The sequence below is a fragment of the Nomascus leucogenys genome, chromosome 13 (assembly GCF_006542625.1).
Source record: "Nomascus leucogenys isolate Asia chromosome 13, Asia_NLE_v1, whole genome shotgun sequence".
In the NCBI taxonomy this organism is placed as follows: Eukaryota; Metazoa; Chordata; class Mammalia; order Primates; family Hylobatidae; genus Nomascus; species Nomascus leucogenys.
Window position 1 is genome coordinate 65785422 of NC_044393.1, and position 22070 is coordinate 65807491.

Below are 22070 nucleotides of genomic sequence, written 5' to 3' on the forward strand. Positions count from 1 at the left end.
GGAACTAGCTGTTAAACTCCCAGCACCTTAGTTAATACCCTATATGCTGGTGGTTCAGAACTAGTTAAGAAACAGTCACATTTTCTATTTTCACTGCCAATGTGTAATAAAATCTCTGTTCCAGTGAATGGCTGGCCAATTATTTTAATAACGATGTTGGCATGGCTTCATTTTACCTTTCTTGCTATTAGCAAAGCTTTCCTTTTGTACTCTGAAGTACGGGTAAATCACAAATTAAACTGAGCGGTTGTTTGTTTAATGCTGTGTTTCCTGCTACCCTTATTCTTGTCTATCAACCTGAACCCAGTTCCCCAGTGGCTCAGAAAACCCTCAATTGGGATTAAGTAATAGTTTACACAACCTTGCTCAGTCATTAACCCATGTTGACTTTCTCATTCTTGTGTTCTAGCCTCATTTAAGAGTTTCTTAAGCACTCTATCCAGCTGCTGGTTTGGTGACAACTAACAACACCTATTTAATCAAGAAATTTAATATTTCCAAGGAATCATTTATCCTATCTCAGACTTCTTCATTAGCATAATCTAATTCAGTCTTGCATTCCTTCTTCAAAATAAAGCCTGGTTTCATTCATAGTAAATATGAAGCTTAAAAATGTTTACTTCTTTTCTTCTCTATACACACAAAGCAGAAAGAGAAAATTGTATATTATCATTCCAGGCAGGTTTTTTTTTTGTTTCATGTACTGACAATGATGCCAATAAGATAAAACTCGACCTCAGTGGCTCCTCCTCACCTCCACCCAATCTATTTGTCTCCAAAGTGCTGTTGGAGTAAGTAATCTTTGTTAAGAGCAAACCTATTTGTGTATCTGATGATAATCTGAGGGATAATAATATGATATTTAAGGAGTTTCTGTCCTTGGCCCTGACTATTTCCTGGTCCTCCTTCACGCCCAGTGATATGCTGGTAAATGTTAAACTCTGGGGGCAGGGACAGCAGAAGCCCCTAATTTGTAGCATTTGCCAATTTCTATGGTGTAAATATCCCACTGAGCCAGTTTCAAGGTACCACTGAAACAGCATTAGTCACTGAACAACAATGAGGAAGAGATGTGCACACTTGGCTCTGTGAACTGTTATGAGATGGTTCAAGCACAGCACTGCCACCCTGTCCTACCTGCAACCTGTCATTCTTGTAGTTCCCAGAATCCATCAGCCTCCCTCACAACCCTGCCTTAACACATGTAGCTTGGTCTGCTTCAGGTTCCCTTTAACACTCATTTTGTCAGGTTAACACTTTTTCCCTATTCTTTAAAACTTCCACGCTGGTATTTCCTTCCCCAGGACATTTTCCCTAGCCTTCAACTCATCCCCTGCCCCCCATATTCTGGATTTGTGGCCTTTCCTGAGCACACCAGTAGCATTCTGCTTATTTCTACCATGTCTCTTACCACACTCCGTGGTAATGTGTCCAACAGTTCCATCGTTAGCCCCCAGAGGGGATGAACTATGCCATTTATCTCCACAGTCCCAGCACCTAATACAATAGCTTGAACAATATATACATTTATCAGATGAGCAAGGAAGTATGACAGAGCCCTGTATGTAAAATTTATTACTATAAATAGAATGCTGATTCATAAAAATAATTATTTATATAAAACAGTTTTTCAGTCTCTCCCCTAAATCCCTAAAAACTAATTTGTAGAATTGGGGAGTTTTCAAGAGTTAAATTAGCACTGAAGAAAAACTGGGGAGTTTCACTCACTATTACCTATGCCCCTCCCCTCCCCACCACACACACCCTCCTTTATTCACCAGTCTGCAATGAAGATTGATCAAAGAACAAAGAAGGAGAAAGATGAAAGGAAAAGGAAAGATTAAGATAGGGAAGGTGAATAGATAGGAATTCCAGAGTTTGGTAATCAAAATTTGGAACTCGGAATTAAAGTCATTAAAAGGAGAAAGAGGGAATACTTTCTCTGCTCCGGTAAGGTTTTCTCAAGCCTTTCAACAGCATTCACTCTTTGAGCGGTTGATACTATCTGTAAGAGGGACTTTACGCAATGCTTTAGTGGGCGTGGCTTGAGCAGTGACACCAGTAGAGATACCCCCTTGAAGCTTTCATTTGAAGTCCACAGATTTTCGCTATTGGTCACCAATCTATGATTTCAAGTTGAAAATGATATATGGGTTAAGGAAAAGAAGTTAAGGGCAAAGGTCTTTATCAACACCATCCTTCCTGTGGCCACAGGATCGTAATCCCAGTGGCAACCTTCAAAGGCACCAAGTATGTGCCTGGTACAGAGAGAAGCTTTCCTGAGCTTGGCCTTGGTGTAGACGCAGTGAGAACTGAGTAAGGGCCTCTGGCAGGGACCTTGGCTGCTGAGAAGGGGAGCCCACAGATGGAGGTTTCTGATCAACAGGTCCTATCAGAAACAAGGGGAACAGATAAGTAGAGAGTCTCACTCCACGGTGGCAAGATGGAAAGGAGGAATAAGAAGTCATGACAGTTGGATTAATGGCAGGCTGGAATATAGTCATGGGCTTGAACGATATATTGGGGCACAATTGAAGGACTCTTGTTTCATCCATCGTTCATCTCTCCTGGCCCTCTGTAAAGACATTTATCACCTGTTTCTATTGAGTGTGACACCGTTAGGCACATAAGCAGACCATGGCTCTTATCACCTCCAAGAAGAGCTACTTCTGTTTTGTTTGTTAACACAGGGTAATTGGTGTTGTGTCTTCTGAAAATCTCTTATACTTCTATGAGTAAGTTCATTGAAATTGTTTCTGTTAACTAAGTAGAGGAAAGCAGAAAACCTCTTTGCACTAAGCATTAAAACCTTCCTAGCTTGGAACAATTTTCTTTATGAATCACTCTGTCACTCCTGGCTATGATTGAAGTGCAGTATGAAGGCTGCTAACCGAAAACACATGGACACAGTCTGTTTCAGATCTGATTCACCTTAGGAAATGATGATAAAGAAGCAAAAGTTTTAACACTTAGAATTCCAAAGTCCATATCATTGTAGAATTGATTCTTTTGAATTGTGGTGGTACCTCAAGAAGAAAGGATTTATTTATTTTGTTTATATTTAAATGCGTTTGTACACATATGTATATAAACCCATACACATATATACATAAAATATATTCTGCTCCAAGTATTTATCTCTCTTTTCTCTTTACTAATCCAGCTTCTATTAAGAACTGGCTCAACTTCGACCTCTGCCGTGAGCCTTCTCCAGCTGTTTAAGCCCACACAGATCTTATTCTTTTCCTAGTCTTAGAGGATTTACTGCTAGTACAGTGTTTTCAGAATGTAACTATCAACTGAGTTCTTATACTTTGCATCAGTTAGCTATTGTACGTGTCGATCTTTTGTCTCCCTATGTAGAGGCTAGACCCAAGGTAGAAGCATTTGCCAGGATTGACAAACAATAGCCTGTTTTTATATTCTCAACAAGTGAAAACTTATTTTGTTTACATTTTTTCCCTTTTTATACAGTTAAACACTCACATACACACACACACGTGCGCGCACACACACACACAGGCCACAGGGACCCTATGGCCCTCAAAGACTAGCATATTTTCTATCTAGCCCTTTCCCAAAAAACATGTGCCAACCCCTGCATTAGAGAATAGTGTAAAATAATAGTGGACAGATAACAGGTCCACAAATTTTGGAGAGCCATGGATGACCTTACTTATGAACTTAAGTAATTCTCTTCAATAGGTGTGAGTGTTTCCATTTTACAGATGACAAAATTGAGGCTCATTGATCTACACAATTGGACTTTGTCTTCATAGGCATTATGAGGACTCACTAGACCAACAATAGTGATAATAATAACTGTTTAGTTGCACAAGGCAGGGATTTATGTCTTTTTTATTTGCTGCCATATCCTCCAGCACCTAGAACAGTCTGTCACATGGTATGGTATTGTATTCATTTTCCAGAGCTCCCATAACAAATTACCACAAACTGGGTGGCTGAAAACAACAGAAATTTATCCTCACATGGTTCTGGAGGCCAGATGTCTGAAATCAAGGCATCAGTCAGGGCCTTGCTCCCTCTGGAGGCTCTAGGGAGGACTCCTTCCTTGCCTCTTGCAATTCTGGTGTCCCAGGCATCTTAGGTTGTGACAGCTTTACTCCCATCTCTGCCTCCGTCTTTACGTGTCAGTCCACCATGTCTCTCTGTGTCCCCTCTTCTTATAAGGACAACAGTCATTGAATTCAGGGCACACTCTAAATCCAGGATGATTTCGTCTCAAGATCCTTAACTAATTACCTATCAAAGAGCTTATTTTCAAATAAGGTCACAGTCTGACTTTCCAGGTGGACATGAATTTTGGGAAGACCTTATTCGGCCTACTGTAGGTCTTCTAAATGAAGTGACCATTTAATTTGTTTCTGGCACTGGATTCATTTCATTTAAGCCTCAAAACAAATCTGTTATATAGATATGTGTCTTCCCACTTTACAAGTGAAGAACCGAGGTTTAGAGATCTAGGAATCCTAAAGCTGCACAGCCAGGAAGGGCAGGGCCACTCCTGACCCAAGTTCTCTGCTAGGTTAGCTTGGTTGTCACAGGACATGCTGAGAAGGTATTTAGGGAGCATTACACTAAAAAGTTGTAGAAGTGGGCTTAAGGAAGAAGATTCTAAAATCAAAGGAATCAGATTGTAGGAGGCCATGTAGGCGATTTCCTTTAATTCAATAGAAGAGAGTATAAGAATCAGCCAGGCATGGTGGCTCATGCCTGTAATCCTAACACTTTGGGAGTTCGAGGTCGAAAGATTGCTAGAGCCCATGAATTCAAGACCAGCCTGGGCAACATGGCAAAATCCCATCTCTACAAAGAAATACAAAAATTAGCCAGGTATGGTGGCACATGCCTATAGTCTCAGCTACTCTGGAGGCTGAGGAGGGAGGATCTCTTGAGCCCAGGAGGGAAGAGGTTGCAGTGAGCCAAGATTGTGCCACTGCACTGCAGCCTGGGTGACGGAGCCAGAGCCTTTCAAGCAAGCAAGCAAGAGGGAAGGAGGGAGGGAGGGAGGGAGAGAGAGAAAAGAAATGGAGAGAGAGGGAGGGAGGGAAGGAAGGAGGGAAAAAGAGAGAAAGAGAGAGAGAGGAAGGAAGGAAGGAAGGAAGGAAGGAAGGAAGGAAGGAAGGAAGGAGAAAGAAAGAAAAAAGAAAGAAAGAAAGGAGAAAGAAAGAAAAAAGAAAGAAAGAAAGAAAGAAGAGAAAGAAGAAAGAAAGAAGAAAGAAAGAAAGAAAGAAAGAAAGAAAGAAAGAAAGAAAGAAAGAAAAGATATGAAAAATAAAGGAAAGATTCAAAGATGGTTCAGATCTCAAACTTACAGAGAGGGTAGCTATTGATGCATCGAGAAATAGGAAGCTGGAAGAGGAAATCAGTTTGGAGAGAAAAGTGATGACTTTGAACATCATCGATGGCATATTCAAACATAGCTTGAAGGCAGTTGCGGAGACAGGGCTGGTCCTCGGAAGAGAGGGCAACGGGGTGTGTAGAGTTAGGTCATCACCACGAGGCTGTGAGGGCAGAGCCACAGTAGCTTCCATCACCTTGTGAATCACCAGTGCTCAGCCCGTGGCTGCTTGGCCAGATGCCTGCTTATGCTGTGCTCACGGCTGTCTGGCTGCACACACAACCGCAGAGCATGCCATCGCTGGCTAGGGCAGAAAGAAATTGAAGCCTCTTAAATTTTGTCCCCCAGCTTTGCTCCCTTGCTAGGACTTCCAGGCCATGACTATTGAAGCCATAGGGCAGGATTACTTCCTCAAGGGGAGTTAGTGGAAACAGATATGTTGAGGAAGCCTCTTTCTTTTCAACTGTGCCCTGCGCACATCAGACGGAGTCCTCTTCACAGCACAAAACAACTTGGTCAGATTCTTAGGGTTTGACCACGGCACCCTAACAGTCTGGCCGTGCATTAAGGACCCCAAAGAGAAGGATCTGCTTTGCCAGAGAACTGACTCTTCTGTATTTTACAGACAATTCTGGATTCAATGTCAACATCTTAGACATCTCAGTACAGACAGTAAAGAGTTAAAATATGTCTATAAGAAACAGAGCCAGACACTGAAATTGAAAGCTCTGTGCCTCCCTGTGTGCAGTCAGTTCCACACTGTCCTCTCTCCCAGTTCTACTTAATAAAAAAAAACACGAGTGAAATTTAGGGAAATAAGAATTCCTGAAATTAAAGCAATTAAGTTTTCAGTCAACTGTATGAAAAACTCTAGACAAAGAGGTACTTTCTATTTTGAAATATGTATTTCCCAGAAAACCATTACTATATCTAGCTAGAATTTGTACAAAGAATGATTATGAATAAAGTATATATTCAAATGCTTCTGGTAATTTAGTCATGGTCAAAGAGGAGAGAAAGGTGATACAAGTGAACTGGCAAAGATTTTACAAGATAATACATTTTTAAAAATTTTATTTGCAAGACTGATTTAAATTATCTATAGATGAGCTAAATCTGTCCTATAGATCAATTAAATGAATCACTATTTTAAATATATCACATTCTTAATTACACTGAATTAAACATAATTACATATTCACTGCATACATCATAATGTTAATTAGGGGAAACATTTTGAATCAAACATATTGAGATATATAGCACTTCAATTTTCTTTTTATAAAAAAAGCTATATAACTGAGTCAGGTAAAAAAAATCTGGCAAGTACTCATAGAAAGGTAAAGAAAGACTAGATTAATTGACGTATCACATCAAGGCTTACAAATTGTAGAGGAATTCTTATTCTTTAAGTCTATGACAGTATATAAGACTTTGGGTTAAGGAAACAAGTTTGCAACAAGTTTTTAAAAAATAATAAAATAAAACAGGAGGCAGGGCACGGTGGCTCATGCCTGTAATCCTAGCACTTTGGGAGACCGAGACAGGTGGATCACAAGGTCAGGAGTTCAAGACCAACCTGTCCAAAATGGTGAAACCCTGTCTCTACTAAAAATACAGAAAAGTTAGCCAGGTGTGGTGGCGGGCACCTGTAATCTCAGCTACTTAGGAGGCTGAAGCAGAGAATTGCTTGAACCCAGGAGGCAGAGGTTGTAGTGAGCCGAGATCACGCTACTGCAGTCCAACCTGGGTGACAGAGCTAGACTCCATCTCAAAATAAATAAATAAATAAAAATTTTAAAAAATAAATAAAATAAAAAATAAAACACATTGTTTACCATTGTTTCTCAGAGATATACAATTATTTTAGAAGTGGATAAGCTTTAAAAGGCTCAATACTTTTTAAAAATTTCCTATAAAATCCAGAATCTATCTAGATTTTTGGGCAGCCTGTAGTGGTTGGAGGACCGTGATTGTTTACTCATTTGGTCACCTAAACATCCCAAGCAATGATTTGTTCTGACAGCAGACTGATAACAGTTTTTTTTACTCCTTGGAGTTGAAAAAAAAATCAGCAAGGGAAGCTTTTGGAAGCCACCCTGTAGAGCTGGAAGAGAATTTCAAAATCAATTCGCTCAACCCCTCCCTTTAGAGGCAGAAAATGTGCTAGATTGGAGGTGAAGACCCTGGAGCCAGATAGCCTAGGCTTAGTCCTAGCCCTGCACTGAAGGTAATGTGAACACTCAGTGCCTCAGTTTCATTCTAGGCTTCTTGTTCTGAGATTCCATGAATTAATATATGTAAAATGCTTAGAACTGTGTCTAACACATTGTAAACACTAGGAACAAATGCTAAGGTCATGCACCTCATCAACGCCTCCCTGGGGTAGAACCAGCCCTGGCCCATGGGCATGCTCATTCTTCTTTTAGACCAGGCTCTTAGGCATCTCTAGAGTGTGGGTTGGCCTTCCTATGCCTATGCATAGGAAGTATGATGTAGTGTAAGGCATACAGGATTCAAAATCAACAATTAGGATTCAAACGCTAATATTTATTGAATCAACTCTCTGAATCTTAGTTTCTTCATCTGTAAAATTATAATGATCATAACAAGCCCAAGTCACAGACTTGTTCAGAGGAGCAAATGAGATAATGTACTTTGAAAACCATAATCTACTCTGCAAATGTTATGTAACATTATAATTCTGAGTTCAGCAAAGCTGTGAGAATGTTTCAAAACTGCTTAGGACATCAAGAAGTTGGGGTGGGGAAAATTCTTAATAGGCTCTCTCCACATCCTCATTTTCCGTGTATTCATTGTTTTAAAATTTATTTTTCTTATGATATACTTTTATAGATAGATAGATGATAGATAGATAGATAGATAGATGATAGATAGATAGATAGATAGATAGATAGATAGATAGATACAAAAGAATTATGTACAGTCATGCATTGCTTGCATTCTGAGAAATGTGTGAATAGGCAATTTTGTCATTGTCCGAACATCACAGAGTGTACTTATACAAACCTAGGTGATATAGCCTACTACACACCTAGGCTGTATGGTATGGCCTTTTGCTCCTAGGCCACAAACCTGTACAGCATGTTACTCTGCTGAATACTGTAGGCAATTGTAACACAATGGTAAGTATTTGTGTATCTAAATATATCTAAAGATATAAATATATCTTTAAATATACTAGCATATATTTATAGATATAAATGTATAAATATCTCTATAGATGTATTAGTATGTATATTTATAGACTAGAAAAGGCACAGTACAAATATGATATTATTGGCGGGGTGTGGTAGCTCATGCCTGTAATCCCAGCACTTTGGGAGGCTAAGGTGGGAGAATTACTTGAGCCCTGGAGTTTGAGGTTACAGTGAGCTACAATCACATCACTGCACTCCAGCATGGGTGACAGAGGGAGAACCTGTCTCTCAAAAAAGAAATTAAAACAAAAAAATAGAATCTTATGGAACCACCATAATATATTCAATCATTGATTGAAATGTCATTATGCAGCACATGACTAGATATATGTGTATATATATATATATACACACACACTATGTATACACACACACAAGCATATACATATGTGTTGTGTGTGTGTGTGTGTGTATATATATATATGATATGATATAAAACAAATACTCATATCTCTACCACCAGGCTCAAGAAGGGAATATTACCTTTGAAGTCCCCTGAATATCCCATCCTAGCAATATTCCTCCCCCTCCTGGAAAAGTGGGTAAACAACAATTGTAAGTCGTGTGTTTGTCTTTCCTTTGCCTGTATTTGTGCTACACGTGTGTGTGCCCAGAGAATATTCTTTACTGGATGCATGGGGTTTCCTTCTTGACTCAGAGATCTCAAGCTACAGTGTACCTTCCTGCAGCCTTATTCTTTGTCACTATTTCCCTTTCCCAGCCAATAAAGCACATTACCTCTGTCATTCAAATGAACTCGTAAAGAGAGATTTTAGAAAAGAGCTGGTTCACCTCAGGTTCACCTGAGCAAGGAATGGGTGTCGGTGACTGTGGAAAGTGGAGCACCGCTGCCAAAGCAGTGCAAGGACCCAAGAAATGGGAAGGTCTTGACTCGGGATAACCACTCTGAGATTCATTGGATGTCCTAGATGGTCGCCTTGCCTTACACCTTAGGGGAGAAAAGGATAAAAAGATAAGGCAGATGTGAAAGCTATATTAAGGAGCTTGGACTTTTCCTGCAGGCCTTTGGGAAGCAATTGAAGCTTTGAAGAAGGGAATGACAGCTTGAGACTGCTTCAAGGCAGAAGAGATAGGAGACCAGAAGGCCAGTGAGGAAGCACCTAGGCTGGACCAGGGGTGCAGGTGCGGCTGGAACGGCTGCCCAGAAGCAGCACTGTGGACGAGGCTGAGCAGGACTGAGTGACTGGTTAGATACAGGAAATGCCAGAGAAAGAGGAGGTGGTGATGACTGAAATTTCAGAGTTACCTAAATGCAAGCACGGCATGTTCATAACCAAAATAGGTAGCAAGGAGAGCTAAGTTTGAGAGCCAAGCTGATTAGTACAGAATGCGATTGGTTATCTCTGCTGTTATCCAGAAAATAAAGATTAATTTCAGCCTTAAAGTCAGGGACTTAAATGAGATGATCTCGAAGCTCTTTCCATTTTTGTAATTGTGCAATCCTCAGAACATTGCCCAGAATAGTAAGCAGAAGCAAAAGAAATTCAGGAGTTTGAACATCAGAGAGAGCTGTTTTCTGATGCCTGTTCCAATGGGAACTGGTCACTGTGACTGAGCCCTCGGCTCACTGAGTCTCCTCCTGAGGAGTGTGATAAAACCTCACAGGGCTGCTGTGGGTCTTATTGTACATGAAAATACCCACCTCAGTGCCTGGCACATTCTGGGTGCAGGAAAAAGTTTGATTTCCTCCCTCCCTTCCTTCCTTCCTTCCTTTTTCCTCCCTTTGTTACCATAGGAGAGAGTCAGGCTGGTTCCCTGCTGGTGCTGGTATGAAACCTGCTCTTTAGACTCTTCTGCAGTTCCCCAAAGCAGCTACTGTCCCAGAGAACTGCTTTCTGCCAGCAATGCTCAGTTTTACCCTAAGACACGATAACTCCTGGCTTTGAGGGAAGCACAGGTAGCAAGGGGACCCCTGGCAGGAAATGTGTAGTTGTTCTTCCAGCTAGGCCCCAGTCCCACCCTAAATGCCACATCCAGGCACTGTGTCTACCGTGCTGAGATAAAGCAACCCCATCTTTTCTACACAAATGAGCAGCAAACATATTTGCTGATTATCTTTGAGGGACATAATGAATCAGACTGAGATTTAGTCATATTTGCACAATGCTTTACATCTGAGATACTGAAAGCTGAATCCAAGGTTTCTCTGTTAGTTGAAGTCCTACTGTTAGAGCTCAAAGACAGGGTGCAGCTCTGTAAGCCAGTCCCTGATGCTTTGATCCCAATCATTGGGTTTATCAGGATTCTCCACAGAAAGAGACAAGGAGCACCTCTCCTGCAGTAAATGCTGGAGTGTTACTTTTTCCTAGAAGCTAGTGCCTCAACACCTCTTGTGCAAATCTCAGCTATGGAGAAAATGAAAAAGAAAAAGGTTAGAGTCTCCTGGCTTATGAAATTTGAATGCCACTTGAACCTGACCTGTTAATTTTTTAGCTCTAAATCACGCAAGATCAAGAAGTTCTGCAGATCCTATTCCAACATTGTGCAATGTCTCTATATTTACAAGTTTTATTTGGTGGGGGGCAAAAGAGACATAATTTAATCCTATTAGTTCTTGAGGAGATACTATTTAGAGATCTCACTAATTCCTGTCCTGAAAGAGAAGACTTGAAGTGTGCAATATAAATATTGCATTAACTCGAATACAGAGTTCTACATTTATGCCTTAACATGTGCAAACAGGTGCACAGAGGCTAAAGTTCTGGTTGTATTGCTCTCCCTCCATTTACAAAAGATCAGTGAGTTCCTGCAAGCTTGCAGATTCTCTGAGGAGACCCTTAATGGTCATCTCCTCTTCATTCTTCTGCTGGCCCCATTCAGCAAGACCAACCACAAAGCAAACTGAGTAGGCAAATGAGCTTTATCTCTGGTGACTTTGCAGATGCACTAATTTTTCAGCAGGCTGTCATTAAATGCCTAGTGTGTGTTAGGCATAATACAGGGTCCTGGGGATAAAAGATGATAAGACAATTCCTGTCCTCTTGTTGATAGAAGGCAGCTAGTTTATGGTCAAAGACTCTCATTCACACCCACCAAATTGTTTTTATATCCCAATGAATCCATTATATCTCTGGCAGCACGACACGCCAGGTCAAGTTTGAGGCTTTAAAGTTCCCAGGATGTCACCTAGACTTAGAGATGAAGAAACACTAACAAAAGAAGAGACAAGACAACCACAAAAACCTGACCCTCAAGAGCTGCCACCTCTATAATGGAATACTTCAAATGGCCTTAGATTTAAAATTGGTCTTTTCTCCTTTAAGCAGATTCCCTTAGCTCCAGCTATCTCTGCAAAATGGATGATTGATCACCAATAGAAACTTAATTATCAATTAATCGGTTGCTATCGAATTGCTGGTACATCTCAGTTATCTGCTACTCCTCAGAGTAATCCATAGTACTTTAGTGAAGAAATGCTTCTAATTAAACAGGGAAATAGCACTTAAATAATATATCAAAGTAAATGACTAGACCTAAAACATTTGTATTAATTACAAGAGTCAGTGGGTTTAGCATCTCTAAGATTCTATTTGCTAATTTATTGCCACTGAAAATGAAGAAATTGTTGCTGATAGATAAAATAGAGCATTTTAGGTGGTTTTTAATCATAAAAGTCAGTAGATGTAAAAACTCTGCATTGCATGTGGCAGACATTTGACCTTAAGGAATAAGGTCGCTATACAGAAGGATAACTAAACTTTTATTTGTTCGTTCTTAAATAATAAAATGATTTGAAATATACTTTGATCATTTTGTGATTATTATCATATGGGATGATAATAAAGAATTTCTTACTTCCTAATCATTTTCCTACACTTATAGTTACATACAAAGATGTAATGAAATTTGCTCTCCTTTTCTTCCAAGGTATACATGATTTTCCTTAGCACCTTGTCCTGTCCCCATCGTCTACCCCAGATTTACCAATTCCCAGCTATCTCCTCAGGACAGTCAAGAGCCAAATACTCCCATTTGTCCCTTATAAACTCTTTTAACTTCCCCAATTTCTGGAAAAAAAAAAGCTTTAATAATATAGTTTTATATCTCCATACTCATCCCCCATCTCCCTGTAATTGATTCACTTGTTCATTCATTCAATTAATATTTACTAAACATCTACTATGCATGATAGTTAATCAACTACTAGCAATACTATGGTGAACGAGTAGGGTCCCTGATCGCAGCGAGCTACTTGGGAGAAGTTTCACATTACCTTATAAATCACACAAGCAAATGTTAAGTTGCAGCTTGTAACTATGTTACAGCTCTGCTATGGGTACACAGGTAAATGGTATTATGAGAATCTATGCTAGAAGCATTTGACTTAGATAGTGGGGTCAGGGCAGGCCTCCTGAAGAAATGGTGATAAGCCAGGATCTGAAGGAGATGTAGGAGTTAACAAGGTGAATGAAGGTGGAAGGAGCATTTCAAGCAGGGAAATAGCATCTGCAGAGGCCCTTAATGGGAGAACACGTGACATATTTGGAGAGCTGAAAGAAGGCCTGCTCGCTGGAGCACTAAGAACACAGATCTGGAGAAGCTGGGGAGGGGCCGGATGATGGGAAGGGAGCCATACAGGCCATGTTAAAAAATGTTGTTCTTTATCCTAACAACAATGGGGAAGCATTGAGTGTTTTAAATAGAGAGGGATATGGTCAGATTTGTGTTTGAAAAAGAAAATCCTGCTGCAGTGTAAAGAACAGATCACCTGGCAAGGGTAACAGTGGATGTGGTGGGTCTAGTTAGGAAGCCACTGTAGTAGTTCAGGAAGGAGTGAGGTGGCCAGGATGAAAACTGGGAGGAAAGGCACGAAGGAGAAGACTGGATGGGTCTAGGAGGCATTTAGAAATGAAATTGTTGGGAATTGGCGATGGACTGTATATAGGGACTGTATATGGGGACGGACAGAGGGAGAGGGAGGAATTGGGGATGACACTTAGATTTCTGCACCAGGTGCAGGACTGTGCACCTGGAGGAATGGTAGAGCCATTCACTGAGGTGTGTAGTACCCTAAGATCAGGCAGGGGGAAGATTGTGTTTTCTAAGATGGGCGTGTTGTTGAATCTGAGGTCTCTGAGACATGTGAATGGAGATACTTAAGTGATGTTATCTACGAGTGCTGGGCTCTTTGTTTGTTTGTTTTGTTTTTATTGCATGGGAGGTCTTCCAGAAAACCTGCTAGACAAATTCTAAAAGAAATATAACACTTATGCTGGGTTCTATTGTGAGAGATTTATATAAACTAGCTTGTTTAATAGCTACACAAGCTCTATAAGGTAAGTACTATTTTTTTAGTTCTCTCTATTTTACAGATTGAGGGGGTATAAAACACAGAAATTACATGAATTTCTGAATACAGAAAGATTATTACATAAAGCAAGTAAGCATTAGGGGCCAGGATTTGATGCAAGCACTTGGGTCAGTGCCCTGTGGCCTCCCAGTGAGTTATCCGTTAACCACCACTCCCTACCATCTCTCTGCACAAGAACATACAAAGGCACACATTTAAAAATATAATGTCAGAGTATGCCTGTAACATTTATTATTATTCCAGTTGAAATTCATCTCATCAGACTTGCCTGCTAGAAGCACTACCTTTGTTTCAAGGGCTGAGACATTTAAAAGTTTTGTTTTTCTTATAATAACAGCAACTAAGTTCCATCTTTGGGCATGCACGTATTGAACCATAGTGTGAATTGCGATGGTAAGGTTTTAGAGTCTGTAAATAATGCCTAGTGAAACTGGAGCCATTCAGTCACTAGAAATATTTATGCCTATCTGTGGCTGTTTGTCTATTTGCATGATTATCCTCGCCATTCTCCTCCAGGCTCTGAAAAGACACACTGAAAGGTTTCTTACCAGCTTGTTCACGTCTGGACTCACATTAACTCTATGACCATATTTTATTCCAGACACTTCTGAGAAATTCATCAGGCTGTGAAGCGCGCCGTGATGAATATCGAACAGAGTTTACCACAGCTTTGCAGCGCGTTGACTTATTCATGGGTCAATTCAGCGAAGTCCTCTTAACATCTGTATCCACCTTCATTAAAGGAGACCTCACCATAGCTAATCTTGGGACATCAGAGGGTCGCTTCATGCAGGTAAGTGCTTTCTGAGAGTAGCTGTGTCTCTTCTATCTGGTATTGTGCAATTAATTTGTTTTCGTTTTTGCAGTAAGGTATTTGCAAATACTGTAAAGTCCAAATCGTAGTAGAAACTGGAACACAGACTGAAAGCCAAACAATGAAGCCTGGTCCACTTTCTGTTAAATGTGTGGTCTCTTTTCATTAAGTTCTTGAAGCTTTCAGTTTGAATCTGGTTGCTTTAATTTTCTCGTCCAGAATGGTGTGGGTTTTTTTTTTCCATTCATAATTTCTGTCACATGATTGGAAAATAAAATGAAACAATTAAAGCACTTCTAGGCAATTTTTTTTTTATTTCAAGGGAAGCTACAGATCAAAGGAGAGCTATTGTGTGAACCATGCGTCTCCATGAGAAGAAACATTCACATCATTGAGAAATATTGGCAGGAGTTAGGAAGGGACAACATTATCATCAAAATCCCATTGTAACTCAAGCTCTCCTGATTCTGTAAAATGGTAGGGTTGGATGCAAATAAGTTCAAATACAAAAAAAAATCCAGATTTTATTAAGAAATGGTTTTAACGGATAGCAACAGTATTTCTGTATAACAAAAGTTTCCATTTCAACTTACTGTGTTTCCCAGATACAAGAACCATAGCACTTTGCAGAAATTAATTAACAAATTAACTCTCTTGTAGGATTAGTTTTTGCTGTTTTCTAGTTATTGGTGCTTTTAACATGAGTTGTTAGTAGATTCTTGTTGAGGGAAGAATGACAATAGCATCTATGGAAATCTTGAACTTCTATGAATACTAGAAATTTCTTTTAAAGGGAGATTTCATAATTGTCTGATGTAGTTAATACCCTCATTAGAAAATAACCTCTAGTAAGCCAACGGAGAATGATAAGCTTTTCCTATAACTTGCCTATCTATACATCCTATATGTGTATTCTTCTACAAAACTTCTTTTAATTACCACTCTCTTTATAGCAGCCTGGATATTGATCATTGCCATATTTTAAAACCTGTAAGCTGTGTTTTTCTGGTACTAATGGGCATGGTGGAATTTTTTCAAGGTCAAAAACCATGTAAATAAAACCTTCCTAGCTCAAAACTAATCACACAGGTCCTGTTATCTAATTATTCCCATAGTAATCTCCCTTCTATTGCTTCACAGTGAACTATGCCTTTTCTCCCCCTTTCCTCTGTCCATTCCACTGTGCTTATTTATCCAACTCATCCATCTCGACCATTTAATTCTATCCTTAACTTCTCAAACCTGAAGGAAGGATGCCCCACCCCTCCCACAGAGACATGCACTCAAATGTATTTGAAATATGGTCATATCTATTATATGTAAAATGTGCAGTATTATTCTGTGTTTATACATGTTTTTAATTTACATCAGTGGCGTTCTATAGAATTGCAAAAATACAAAGAAGGACTAGAGAAGCTGGCATCTATTGATTTCCTAATGTGTTCATTATGTTGATTTGCCCCCTTTTATTTCTGCTTTCTTTGTTTTTGTTTTTTCAAAATCATCCATTACCTCACCAATCCAGTTTTGTATGAATAAGCTTTTTATGATTACTTTAGCTCCGACTTTTTTTAACATCAAAAGTTCCCTGGCCTATTTCCACATTCTAAAGTTGTAATACAATTCCTTATTTAAATATGTTGCTTTATTAACTGAGTAAATTCTGCTGTGTGACAGAGTCCATCGCCTGAGGGATACGTCATGCATCAGTCTCATTATAGAAATGCTGTAGCAAATGTTTTATTCTTGTCTCCCAGCCTTTGTGTAAAAGAAACTATATTTTGCCCATTAACTATTCATCCAAAACAAAAGGTAAAAATAAATGCTTATTTTATGAAAAGTACTGGTATCACTGACTTTTTTTAAAAAGTGGCTTTTAATTTATCAAATAGGTATCAAGAACTACCTAACTTTGCTTTACTAGACAAACGAATGAAGCAAAGGAAAGAGTGACACAGAACCTACCTTTAAGAAATTAAATTTTAGTAGGAAAGATAAACATATTTACCTGATAATAATAGTACATACAGACAAAGGGCTATTTGAAACCACAGAGGATCTATTTCTCTGACGCTTGCCTAAGAGAATTTCATTCCATTAAATTTTATAAAGAAACCTGAGGCATTCGAAGGATCAAACAATCAACATCACTGAAGTCCAGATATTTACAGTAAATAATAGTGGGGGAGGAGTCAGAAGTGGAGCACAGATATGGCGACCTCCCACTTTAATCTGTCAGAGCAGTGACTTCCTACAAAGTTCTGTAAATGTTTTGACTGCACCACAGTGCTAAATGTATGGCTAGGCCTAAGTTTCTACAACTCGTGTTTTAGTAAATACGATGAAGTTTCTGTTACAAAATAGAATGGACATTTTTTTTTTTCCGAAAGACAGCTGCCCTACACAAAAGGGAACAGAAAAATGATTTTACTTCCTTCCTACCCTGAAGGCTAATGGCAAAGTTGCTTTGCAAATTTTTTTCTCCCAAGCATTTGCAGCTGTTTCTGTCTTTCCTATTGTGCTTATGTTCAGCTCTGGCTGGGAACACAAGCTACAGCCCCAGCTGTTGGGTGCAAAGTGAATCAGGTATTTCACAGTGGTCATTTGATTAGAAAGAATTACACTGTTTAGCTAACAATATTTTGTGTATGGCAGGGAAGACATTTTTGACATGTTCCTAACATTTAATGATGTGTAACTTATCTTGTACAGGTGCAGCTATATCTGAAAACACTGATGCATACATATATTTATAAAGTCTCAATATCTGTAGAGCCATGTCAATGTAGGTGAAGATTTAAAAACAATTTTTATTTGCATGATCACTCTCTTGATACCTTGAAGTAAATTAGTAGGGTAAGCAATGTTTGAGATAGTGTAAGTGAACCATGAGAACGTGCCTTCTTACAAACTGGGGAAGGAGATGTAGAACAGAGCCAGACTTGGGAACATTAACACAGTGTACACAGCTACGTGGGAGAGGGAAGAGGGATTCTCATGAAGATCACAGGACTAATCACAGGGATTGTCCACGTCTCCCTTCTGAGCGCCTCGTCTAATCTGCATCCAAAACAATGCTTCCTTGATTTTTTTTAAACAGCACTTGTATAAGGCTTTTAATCTCTAAATGCAAAGCATTGCTATTAAAATATTTGTGCATGACTGTCAGGCCAGGGAGAGTGAGCGGATCAGGGATGCGGGAGGGGGTGGGGAGGCCCTTTCAAGAATTGTTTCAAGTTCAGCTCCACAGATATTCACTGGGCAACTACTATGTGCACTACACTGTGCCTGCTTCCAATGGCCATGGCCTGGGCACTGTCACTGCTGCTACTGGGCTTCGTGGTTCCATCCTAGCTCTTCCCGCATGCCCCTTTCGCCTCTCCAAGTTCCTAAATGTTGTTACCACCCACTCATCACTCCTGTTCTCTTCTGCCTCTTAACTGGACTAGTGGATCTTAAGAAACCCAAGGAGGTAAAGATCACCTAAAAAGATGTCCCATGTTCAAGATCATTACTTATGACCACTACTTAAAGGATTGTGTTAGTAATCAGTGAACCTAAGAATAATTACTCACTTCCAATAAGAAACATTTGTTTATCTATTGACCTCCTGTCTTCAAATTCCTTCAGTTCCCGTGCCCCCATCGTGGCATGTCAGTGCTGTCTGTGAGAAGCCTGTAGTATGCATCATGTTTGGAATTACTGCCATTTTAGAGTATGTAGACGCAGATTCACTGGCAGAGACACAACTGAAGGAAGCTTCAACTTGAACAGTGATTCTCTTTAGGGATTTCTAACTTACCCATCTCTTTTATAAAATGATCAGATAAAAATATTATCTGCCTTTTTTTGTGTGTACATCATTAACTTAGTTTTAACCGTAAAGAAAGTTAGCTTTGGCTTTTTTTTTTTTTTTTTTTCACAGAGACTCGCTCTGTTGCCCAGGCTGGAGTGTGGTGGCACAATCTTGGCTCACTGCAACCCCCACCTCCAGGATTCAAGCAATTCTTGTGCCTTAGCCTCCTGAGTAGCTGGGATTACAGGCACGTACCACCATGCCCAGCTAATTTTTGTACTTTTAGTAGAGACGGGTTTTTCGCCATGTTGGCCAGGCTGGTCTAGAAATCCTGGCCTCAAGTGATCTGCCCGCCTTGGCCTCCCAAAATGCTGAGATTACAGGTATGAGTCACCGTGCCCAGAAGATTTGGTATATTTCTTTAGAGGAGAATACACTCAAGAGTTCTGAAATTTCTTTTGTGTAAGAAAGAACTTTTTATAAATAATAATTTCAGTTATGTCCATAACTAAAAATCAAGTCCAGTTTGTGTTTAGTCTCCCAAAATGAATTGACACATGCTCTTGAAAGACATACCTTATACATTGTTACATGCATAGAAATTTAAAATATCATAAATATTTGAAATCATAGGACAATGCTAAGCTTTTGTTTTGGCTTTTGGTAGCAAGGAACAAATGAGATTTCTTGCATGGGTGCTTTTGGAAAGAGCAGAGAGACATTTTAAGACATGAAATATATATGTCTCAGTAGTTTCTTGAACTTTTATGACTTTTTAATTTCAGAAACAGGTATACTCTGTGTATAAATTGGCTAATTCTACAATCAACATGTTTGAAATACTGATTTGAAAGAAATGGTTATTTTAAAATTTTAACAAATTTCCTAGCTTATTTGGTTTTTAGATGTTCAAAATATTTTTTTTTACAAATGCCTCAATCTGGTATTGACTCATTTTGACTTATCTCAGAAGGTTGAAGTACACACATCATTATTGTAACAGAGAGGAAAATTGTTTTGCCTTTTGGATGTATCTGGCCTTTAAAATGTCAAGTTGGTATAGAAGCACTCGTACCCATTTACCAAAAAGAAGAAAGGAAAGAACAGAGTAAACTTCATTTAATTCACCGTTTGCTACCTGGCACTTTGTCTTACCATTTTCTGAGCTATCAGTACCAATCAGCAATTTCTACTTCTTATTTTTTATTTTTTTTACAAAAAAACTAGATATTTACCATAATTGAAACAGATAACTCTACTCTTCATATTCTGATTTCTTTCTAAATAAACACCAATTTCTATCACGTACTGAAGAAAACAGGAAACCTGAAACAGCAAAGCAGAAAGAAGCATCAGAAATACCTTGAAAATGCAGATTAAACTCTTTAAGGTTAATCTAGATTCTGAAACATTTAAAAACCTCATGACTTCATTAAGGCTTAAATAAGCTTCTTATTTCAGTCTTTTTGTATATTAAGGCAACAGATATGTCTTGAGGACCAGAGTCTGTATTCTGTATTGGGAACTCCGGGGTAAACAAATATACTCCCTGAATTCATAGGTCACATCCTGCTATAACCCGATCCATTTATGAATAGTGTCATCTTCTTCACTCATATTTTTTTCGTTGAGCCTCAATTTCCAATAATTGGCCAGTCATGGTGGCTTATGCCTGTAATCCCAACATTTTGGGAGGTAGAGGATGGAAGATTGCTTGAGGCCAGGAGTTCCAGACCAGCCTGGGCAACACAGCAAGACCCTGTCTCTACAAGACATAAAAAACTTAGGCATGTGTGGTGGTGCATGCCTGTAGTCCTAGCCATTTGGGAAGCTGAGGTGGGAGGATCACCTGAGCCCGGGAGTTTGAGATTACAGTAAGCTATGATCATATCACTACATTCCAGCCTGAATGGCAGAGCAAGACCCTGTCTCTTAAAAGAAAAGAAAATCCAATAACTTGCAACATCTTTCATTAAGAATGAAGCTTTTCTTATTCCCCAACAGAAATCCTCTATTCTTCTCAACTTCTAAATTAGAATCAATCTAGATGATATCAAAGCTTCTGTTCAGTTTTATTGGCCTTAAAATAGAAATTTGTGTTTTCTGTTCATATAAAAGGAAACTTCAATCTCCAAAAGATTGTATGTAGGCTTCTTGGCTACATTTTAATCTGTATTTCTGTAAGACTGAATCATTTACAATAAGATTTACTGTGTTTTGGGGGGGAGAGTTGTTTGATTTGTTATAGGGATGGGGTTTCCCTATGTTGCTCAGGCTGGTCTTGAACTCCTGGGCTCAAGCGATTCTGCTGCCTCAGCCTCCCAAAGTGCTGAGATTACAGGTGTGAGCCACCACACCTGGCCCTACTGTTATTTGATCCCAGGATAACTATGCGAAGAAGGGCCGTGTTGCATGTTTTCTAATGTGCTTTCCATCCAGTTCAGATGCACTGAAGGCCACCGAGATGTCAGGTGTAGAACCCATACCTGTAGAGTTGGATGTCAGTGTCTCGATGAAAGTAGTACAATGCCAGCAAGCATTCCAGTGGTTACTCAGATCTCTCCAAGAATATTAAAGGATATGAAATGTTCTTAGTCTGAAGCAACTCTGATTAAACCCCATGTCATGTTCTACCTTCAACTTCCAGTGGTCTCTCCCTCTCCTTCAAGAGGTCCACTCTCACACACACTGTTCCAGCCCCACCATGCACTGCCTCCAATACCTCTGCTCTGCACCCACCTATAGGCTATGCCCCCAACCCTTCACCACCTCTGCCAAGCACAGGTGCCTGGGGAGTGCCTCGTCTCCTGCTCTGACTGCTTTTCCTAAGGAGAAGCCACTTTTGTTCCTTCCACTCCTCCCCTGCCTCCAGCCCCTCCGGGACCCTGTTTCATGGAAGACTAGTCTGACCATGAAGGACTGTTCTTCAGAACACTGACTGGCATATCAAGCAGGGGATGCCCAAGTATTATCTTGGGCAGGAGGAATGGGAGGAAGTCTGTGAACCCTCTTACTTCATTTAAGAAAACATTTTGGCAGAGAACTATAAACCAAAACTACAATGAAGTACCACTTCACACCCGGTAGAATGGCTAGAATCAAGAAAATAAAAAATAACAAGTATAAGTGAGGATGTCAAGAAATTGCAGGCTTCATACCCTGCTGATGGGGATGTAGAATGGGGCAGCCACTACAGAAAATGGCTTGGCACTGCCTTAAAGGGTTAAATAGAGTTGTCATAAGACCCAGCAATTCCATTTCTAGGTACCCAAGAGATGCGAAAATATATGTTCATACAAAAAGTTATTAATATACATAGCAGCATTATTCACAATAGGCAAAAAGTGGAAAACCCAAACGTCCATTGAGTGATGAATAGATAAATAAAAGGTGGCATATCCGTATAATGAAATATTATTTTGGTGATAAAAAGGAGCATGAATAACCTTGAAAACATTATATTAAGGCCAGGCATGGTGGCTCACACCTGTAATCCCAGCACTTTGGAAAGCCAAAGCAGGCAGATCGCTTGAGGTCAAGAGTTC

General features: G+C 39.6%; 1 protein-coding gene and 1 pseudogene across 5 annotated transcripts in view; one reads left to right on the plus strand and one right to left on the minus strand.

The window, feature by feature from the left end:
* Positions 1 to 22070, plus strand: part of MET (MET proto-oncogene, receptor tyrosine kinase) — a 123517-nt gene that overhangs the window by 38658 nt on the left and 62789 nt on the right. For 4 of the 5 annotated variants that reach the window (XM_003261230.3, XM_003261229.3, XM_030826137.1 and 1 more), the window contains one exon: positions 14517 to 14708. In XM_003261230.3, coding sequence (XP_003261278.2) covers positions 14517 to 14708 — 192 coding nt within the window. Of the gene's footprint in view, positions 1 to 7516; positions 7593 to 14516; positions 14709 to 22070 lie in introns of those variants that run through there. The other variant, XM_030826138.1, reaches the window with a different exon arrangement.
* LOC115838115 lies at positions 13762 to 13813 on the minus strand (annotated as a pseudogene).